This window comes from Melospiza melodia, chromosome 27 (genome assembly GCF_035770615.1).
Source record: "Melospiza melodia melodia isolate bMelMel2 chromosome 27, bMelMel2.pri, whole genome shotgun sequence".
Lineage (NCBI taxonomy): Eukaryota > Metazoa > Chordata > Aves > Passeriformes > Passerellidae > Melospiza > Melospiza melodia.
Window position 1 is genome coordinate 4662914 of NC_086220.1, and position 8240 is coordinate 4671153.

The 8240-nt window shown below is 63.9% G+C and overlaps 1 protein-coding gene across 1 annotated transcript; it reads right to left on the minus strand.

The window, feature by feature from the left end:
- Positions 1-578: 578 nt before the first annotated feature.
- On the minus strand, positions 579-4571 carry FABP3 (fatty acid binding protein 3). Its single transcript, XM_063177431.1, has 4 exons — positions 4417-4571; positions 3512-3684; positions 1101-1202; positions 579-865 (listed from the first exon to the last, which is right to left on the minus strand). Exons 1-4 carry the CDS (start codon positions 4487-4489, stop codon positions 812-814), a joined length of 402 nt encoding a protein of 133 aa, XP_063033501.1. The 5' UTR covers positions 4490-4571; the 3' UTR covers positions 579-811.
- Positions 4572-8240: the final 3669 nt, after the last annotated feature.

The following is an 8240-nucleotide window of genomic DNA, read 5'->3' on the forward strand; positions in this document are numbered from 1 at the left end:
GTGTGTGCTGAGGTAACCCATAGGAGAAGCCTTCTGGAAGGAGCATAAATCTTGTAACTGGAGCTGAAGGTCAGGGGAGGGGATGGCAGGGGAGGGTGCCAGGAGCAGCTCGGCCCTGCTGGGACAGATGTGAAGGGGGGAAGGAGCCAAGCTGCGGCCTCTGGCTCTGCAGGGAGCTGGCACTGGCAGCTGGTGGTGTGGCAGGAGAGGTGGCAGTGCTGATGCAGCCTCCCCTTATCCCTCCCTGTGCTTCCCACGCAGCTCCCCATGGCTGCCTCCCCCTTTGGGGCCACTTCCCTTCCCAAACCCGGACAGGAGCTCTGGACTTTGTTCCAGGGGAGCCTGCACCTCCAGGGGAGCCTGTCCCTCTGCTGGGCTGTGGGGGTCCCTCCTGTCCCTCTGCTGGGCTGTGGGGGTCCCTCCTGCCCCTCTCTGGGGCTCCCTCCTGCCCTGCGAGGGGCATTCCCAGAGCCAGCCAGAGTGATCCCCGCAGGGCTACTGGGACCTGTGCCCATTAACCCCATCCCTGCCATCCCTGTGCCCAAAACGCCTTTTCCCGAGTAAACCGAGCACACGGCTGTAACAACACCTTTATTATTTTTCCATGTGACTTTTCCCACTATCAATTAAAAAAGAACCCAACAACGAACCACGAAAGCACCACCCGAGCCCCTGGAGCCCCTGCAGGCGCCGGGCAGGGCAGGGGTGGCCCCGCTGGGGCTCCGAGCCCGCGGGAAGCCGTGCCTGGCACGGGGCCAGGAGGGGGGGACGATGTGGCACCGGGTGACAGGCAGGGCACCTGCGACAGCGTCTATGTCTCCTTCTCGTAGGTGCGGGTGGACACGACGTTGCCCATGGTGAGAGTCTGGGGACAGAGAGGTGAGGGGGGTTAGTGCTGCCCTGCCCGGCTCCGAGCTGAGCTCTGCCCACTGCAAACCATTCCCGAGGTGGGAACTCAGAATAAAACCATTCCCGAGGTGGGAACGTCAGAATGAAACCATTCCCGAGGTGGGAACTCAGAATAAAACCATTCCCGAGGTGGGAACTCAGAATAAAACCATTCCCGAGGTGGGAACGTCGGAATGAAACCATTTCCTTACCAGAACCAATTTCCCATCCTTCAGCTCCCGGACCAGCGATGTTTCCTTCCCGTCCCACTTCTGCACGTGGACGAGTTTGCCTCCATCCAGTTTGACCAAGGACTGCAGGGAGGGATTGAGAGCCGCGGTTATTTTCCTCTCCGGGGTTTATTCCTCCGAGGAGACCCTGGAGCCCCGCAGGGCTCGGGATCAGCCTGGGGGTGCCCACCTGGGGGTGCCCACCTGGCACCATCCCCGCCTGGCCGGGCCAGCTGCGCTCAGCCCAGCCTGGATGCTGCACTAGGTCACGGCCTCGGCTGTCCCCTGTGTCCCCCTGTGTCCCCAGGTGCCACCGGCACGGTCACCGTGCCCTCCGTGCCCCGGGGCCGCCCGGACCTGGCCCGGCCGGAGAGGCGGGGCAGGGATCGTGGTTTGGAATGGAGCCTTCCCTGCCCTGCAGGGCCCGCCGAGGGTTTTGGATCGGCTGCTGCAGCAAACGCGCCCCTGCTCGCCGCGCTGCTGTTTGCACAGCGCCGCTGCTGACTCAGCCCCCAGAGCCCGGCCCGTGCCAAGGTTACGGCGACAGCGGCACGCAGGGCAGGGCCGTGCCGGGACAGCCGCGGGCACCAGCGCTGGCACCGCCTGCCTGTCCCCATCCTGCCCTGTGCCCCCAGCCCACCCCTCCAGAGCGGGGCTGCCCCCGGTGCCTCCGTGGCTGGGGTCTGTCCCGGTGTGCCCCAGCCCCAGATCCCCACCAGGCTCTGGGTGCTCCCTCAGACCCCAATTCCCCCATAGATGGGTCCCCCCACTGCTGAGCTGTGCAAAAGTTTGGGTACCCGCAGGGTTTGGGTGCCCCACAGCCAGAGGTCAGGCAGGGATGGATGGACGGATGGACGGACGGACGGACAGACGGACGGACGGATGGATGGATGGATGGATGGATGGAATTCACTGGGGAGAAATTCCTCCCTGGAGGGGGTGAGGCCCTGGCACAGCTGTGGCTGCCCCTGGAGCCCTGGCAGTGCCCAAGGCCAGGCTGGACATTGGGGCTGGCAGCACCTGGCACCTGGAAGGTGTCCCTGCCATGGCAGGGCTGGCACTGGATGAACTTTAGATCCATTCCAACCCAAACCATTCCATGGGTGCCCCACAACTCCCTGCAGCCCAAGGCTGACCCCTCCTGTCCAGCCCCGTTCTCGGGCAGCCGTCCTGGCCCCCTGACCCATCACATGCCAGGGACACCCCAAGGGCACGGCGGGGCTGGGCAGGAGCCACGGCGGTCACACGTTCTGTTCTGTTCTGTTCTGCTGCTTGAACAGCGGCCAGGAGCTGGGGCTGGAGGGAGGGAACTCACACTCAGCCCCTTCCCCCAGCCTCACACAGAGCCCGGCCCTTTGGGCTCCCTGCTCTGGGGCCAGGAAAGGGGTTTGTGGCCAAAGAGCCCCCAGGTTCCTCCAGAGTGCCCCCCGGGCTGGGTGTGGGGCACAGAGCTGCAGCTGGAATCTAGGAAAAATCAGCAGCTGGGCCACTCCTTCGAGGGAAAATGTCCCTGCAGGGTGGGAGAGGCCAGCAAAGTCACTGCTGTCTCTCAGGTGATTTTTTCCCTTGCTCTTACAGGGAGGAGCAGCCTGGCTGGGAAGGTTTGAGCTCCCATGGAGGGACAGCCCTGGGATGAGCCCTTGGAGTGGTGCTGACACGATGGGATTGTCCCGGAGCTGGGATTGTCCTGGAACTGGGATTGTCCTGGAACTGGGATTGTCCTGGAGCTGGGATTGTCCTGGAACTGGGATTGTCCTGGAACTGGGATTGTCCCGGAGCTGGGATTGTCCTGGAGCTGGGATTGTCCTGGAACTGGGATTGTCCTGGAGCTGGGATTGTCCTGGAACTGGGATTGTCCTGGAGCTGGGATTGTCCTGGAACTGGGATTGTCCCGGAGCTGGGATTGTCCCGGAGCTGGGATTGTCCCGGAACTGGGATTGTCCCGGAGCTGGGATTGTTCTGGAGCTCGGGTTGTCCCGGAGCTCCATCCCTGGAGCAGGCAGGCACAGAGGGCAGTGGGCTCAAAAACAGGGGTGGTGCCCTCCTTTCCCCGGAGCAGGGACACTTCTCACCGCCCCACCGGCCCCCTCTTGAGCAAGCTGGCACTCGCCAGCCCGGCTCTTGCTCAACCTTCCCGGCAGCTCCTCCTGCCCCGGGACAGCCCCGCCGCAGAACGGATTCGGGGGGGCTGCCAGGACGGGACTCGGCTCCAGCAGCACCCGCGGCGGGCACAGAGGGGCTGCCCTCGCTCAGGGAGCCGGGATGGGGCCCGGGGATGATGGAGCCCCGGGGTGATGGAGCGATCCCCCTGGAGCCCCGGGGTGATGGAGCGATGCCCCGGAGCCCACGGAGTCTTTTGGGGGTGCCGCGGGGCAGGGGGTCTCGGGGCTCACCTTGACGTGCCTGTCGTCCGCCGTGGTCTCGTCGAACTCCTCGCCGAGCTTGAAGGTGATCTCGGTGTTCTTGAAGGTGCTCTGGGTCTTCACGGTGACCTTGTCGCCGTTCAGCTCGATGATGGTGGTGGGCTTGGTGAAGCCGGCCACCTGCCGCGTGGCGAAGCCCACGCCTGGGGAGCGAGGGGTGAGGAGGGCACGGTGCGGCCGCCCAGCCCCGGCATCGCCCCCGAGCTCCTCCTCCCCGTGCTGGTGCAGGGTGAACCCCAAAACTGCTGCTCGTTCATTGTCCCGGGGGGCTCCGTGCGCCCCCGGGGCCGGAGCAGAGAGGGGGGCCAGGGGGGATGGATCCGGGACCAGCACCCTGAGCTGGGTGAGGGGGGCGGGTGTCTGTGTCTGTGCCCCCTTCCCCGCACTGCTCCGGGCTGGGGCGCCCTGGCTTTTGGGGGGCTCGGGGGCTGGGGGGCTCCTGAGCGACCCCCAGCACCCACGGGGGGCATCTCATCCCTCCATCCTCTGCCAAAGGCTGCGCCCAGTGTGTGGGCATGGGAAGGACGCGACCCCCGGGAACCCCTCACCCAGCCCCAGACCCCTTCACCCAGCCTGGAACCCGTCACCCACCTGGGACCCCTCACCCAGCCCGGGACCCCTCACCCAATCTGGGACCCCTCACCCAGCCTGCAGCTCCCTCACCCAGCCCAGCGCCACGTGCACAAAGCCCCAGAGCCCCCCTAAACCACGCACGGAGGCAGCAGTGACTCCCCCTCCCCTCCTCCTGCAGCCCCCCACCCCAGAGCCCGTGTGGGGGAGGGGGTTCGCCGGGCAAATTGGGGAGGCATAGAAAAAAAAACAAAAAAAAAAGGAGGTGATGTGACTGCAGCCCGCTCGCAGCCGCGCCCACTCACCCAGCGCCTTCATGTACTCATCGAAATTCTGGGTGTCCACCAGCTTCCAGGTGCCCACGAAGGCGTCCACCATGGCGAGGGGGCTCGGGGGGTCCGGCCGGCTGCGAGCGAGGCACCGCCTGCAGCTGCCGCGGCCCCGCGGCCGCCTTAAATAATGTCCCCATCACATGATTGGAAAGAGCGGAGCGCGCTCCAGAAATACACCCGGCAGCGCTGCCAGCGGCCACCGGCCCCGCCGCCACCGCCCCCGGCCCCCGCTGCCACCGAGCCCTGCCCCGCACCGAGCCCTGCCCCGCACCGAGCCCTGCCCCGCACCGAGCCCCGGCCCCGCACCGAGCCCTGCCCCGCACCGAGCCCCGGCCCCGCCACCGCCCCCGGCTCCTGCACCGAGCCCCGGCCCCGCACCGAGCCCTGCCCCGCACCGAGCCCTGCCCCGCCACCGCCCCCGGCTCCTGCACCGAGCCCTGCCCCGCACCGAGCCCCGGCCCCGCACCGAGCCCGGCCCCGCCACCGCCCCCGGCCCCCGCACCGAGCCCCCGGCACAGGCCGGGCACAGCCCCAGGGGCCCTCGGGGCGAGAGATGTGCCCGGGCACAGGGGTGTGTGCCCACCTCAGGCCCGCGACACTGTGCGACAATGGGGATGCCCTTTAGGGACACGAGTGGCGGGGAGCAGGGAGCTGAGCTGGGGAAACTGAGGCACGGGGACAGGGGAGCTGAGCTGGGGAAACTGAGGCACGGGGACAGGGAGATGAACTGGGGAAACTGAGGCACAGGGACACAGGACCTGAGCTGGGGAAACTGAGGCACGGGGACAGGGAGATGAACTGGGGAAACTGAGGCACGGGGACAGGGGAGCCGAGGTTGGCACAGGGGTGCGTGCCCAGCCCCGGGGGTCCTGTGGGTGCGTGGGGAGGGGCAGGTGCTGCCCCTGGGCGCGGTCAGGGCGTGCGGACAGCGACAGTGGGGACGCCCTTTAAGGACACGAGTGGCAGGGACAGGAAAGATGATCTGGGGAAACTGAGGCACGAGGAGCAGGGAGCACCGGGGTGGGGGGGTGTGGGAATATATGTGGGGACTCCAGGAGAGTGTGGGGACAGGTGTGACACCTCCTCAATTCTGTATGTCTGTGGGGACACATGACCCGCTCCCTGCTCGGTGTGCCTGTGTGTGTGGGCACGTGTGTGACCCTGTCCCCTCCCTGTGTGTGACATTGTCCCCTCCCTGTGTGCGACCCTGTCCCCTCCCTGTGTGTGACATTGTCCCCTCCCTGTGTGCGACCCTGTCCCCTCCCTGTGTGTGACCCTGTCCCCTCCCTGTGTGTGACACTGTCCCCTCCCTGTGTGTGACATTGTCCTCTCCCTGTGTGCCTGGGGACACACACCTGTGCCACCAGTGGTGTTTTGGGTGACACAGGGGACACTGGGGACAAGGCACGGGGCTGTGGGACCCCCAGCAGGTCCCCCCATGTCCCCATTGCTTTGGGCTCCAGCGCATCCCCGTCCCCTTCCCAGCGTGGCTGGGGTCACCCCTGACCGTGGCATTCGGTGTTCCCTGCACTCCAGGGGACAGTGCCAGCTCCTGTCCCCATCCCCGTGTCACGGAGGGACACAGCTGGGGGCTCAGGTGTCCCTGAGCCCGGTGGCTGCAGCCCGTGGCTGTCCCCTTGTCCTGGACACTTTGGGGTCAGAGGCAGCAGGGCCGTGAGGGACGGGGACACCTCCCTGTGCCTGGCCCTGTGTGACATCGCAGGCACCCAAAAATAGCCAGAGCTCGTGTTCAGCGCCCTCCTGCTGACACTGCCACCGAACAGGACCCCTCACCTCGTGCCCTGGGGGCACAGGACTGTCCCTGTGGGATGGGTGTCCCCTGTCCCAGCTGGGACACTGGGCAGGCTCTGCTGGCCAGGGCGACAAGGACAATTTATTGCCCAGGGAGACACAGCCCCCATGGCCTGGGGGGGGACACAGAGGGCAAGGACTGTCCTCTGTCCCCTCACCTGGGTGTCAGTGCCCCAAACCTGCACAGCCCTGTCCCCTTCACACAACGAGACCGTGAGATGGGGGCGTTGGCAGGAACGGCTGCCCTGGCACAGGGACACCCCGGCGTGGGGACACCTCAACATAGGGACACCCCAATATAGGGACACTCACTGACAGGGACACCCTGGCATGGGGACACCCCAATATAGGGACATCCTGGCATAGGGACACGGACTGACAGGGATACACAGGCACAGGGACATCCTGGCATAGGGACACCCTGGCACAGGCACACGGACTGACAGGGACATCCTGGCATAGGGACACCCACTGACAGGGACACCCTGACATGGGGACACCCCAGCACAGAGACACTGAGGCACAAGGACACGTAGGCATGGGGACACCCACTGACACAGGGACATCCAGGCACAGGGACACCCCGACATGGGAACACTCCAATATAGGGACACCCAGTGACAGGGACACCCCTGCACAGGGACACCCAGTGACAGGGACACCCTGGCACAGGGACATCCACAGGGCTGCCCCTGCACGCCCACCCACAGGAGCACCCATGAACACGGCCTCCCACCCACCTGCAGGATGCACACACACACGTGCACACACACACACAGCTGTTATCACACACACACACACACACACACACACATGCACGCACGCACACAGCTGTTATCACACACACACACACATACACACACAAATGCACACACACACGTGCACGCAGACACACAGCTGTTATCACACACACACACATACACACACAAATGCACACACACACACACGTGCATCCCTGCATACACGTGGGTGCACACACACACACAGATGTCCCTGCACACACTCACAGATATCCCTGCACACAAACACAGATATCCCTGCACACGCACACATGTGCACACACACATGGATGCATGTGCACACGGATGCTCACACACATGGGTGCACACGCACATGGATGCACACACACATGGATGTGCACACAAGGATGCACACACAGAGATACCTCTGCATACACACACACACACACGTGGATGCACACACACACAGATGCATGTAGACATGGATGCGTACACACGCACACAGATATCCTTGCACATGTGCACACACACACATGGACGCACACACACACGGATGCACACACACATGGATGTGTCCCTGCATACACACACACACGTGGGTGCACATAGAGGGATTCACACAGAGGGATGCACACACACAGATGCACACACACACAGATATCCCTGCACACGTGCACACACACACAGATGCACACACACACACACACAGATATCCCTGCACACCTGCACACTCACACAGATGCACGCACACACAGAGATATCCCTGAACACATGCACACTCACACAGATGCACACACACACGTGCACACACACACACACACACACACACACACACACAGATATCCCTGCACACCTGCACACTCACACAGATGCATGCACACACACAGATATCCCTGAACACATGCACACTCACACAGATGCACACACACACACGTGCACACATACACACACACACACACATACACACAGATATCCCTGCACACCTGCACACTCACACAGATGCATGCACACACACAGATATCCCTGAACACATGCACACTCACACAGATGCACACACACACACGTGCACACATACACACACACACACATATCCCTGCACACGTGCACACTCACACAGATGCACACACACAGATGCACACACACACACACACACACACACACATACACACAGATATCCCTGCACATGTGCACATTCACACAGATGCATGCACACACACAGATATCCCTGAACACATGCACACTCAC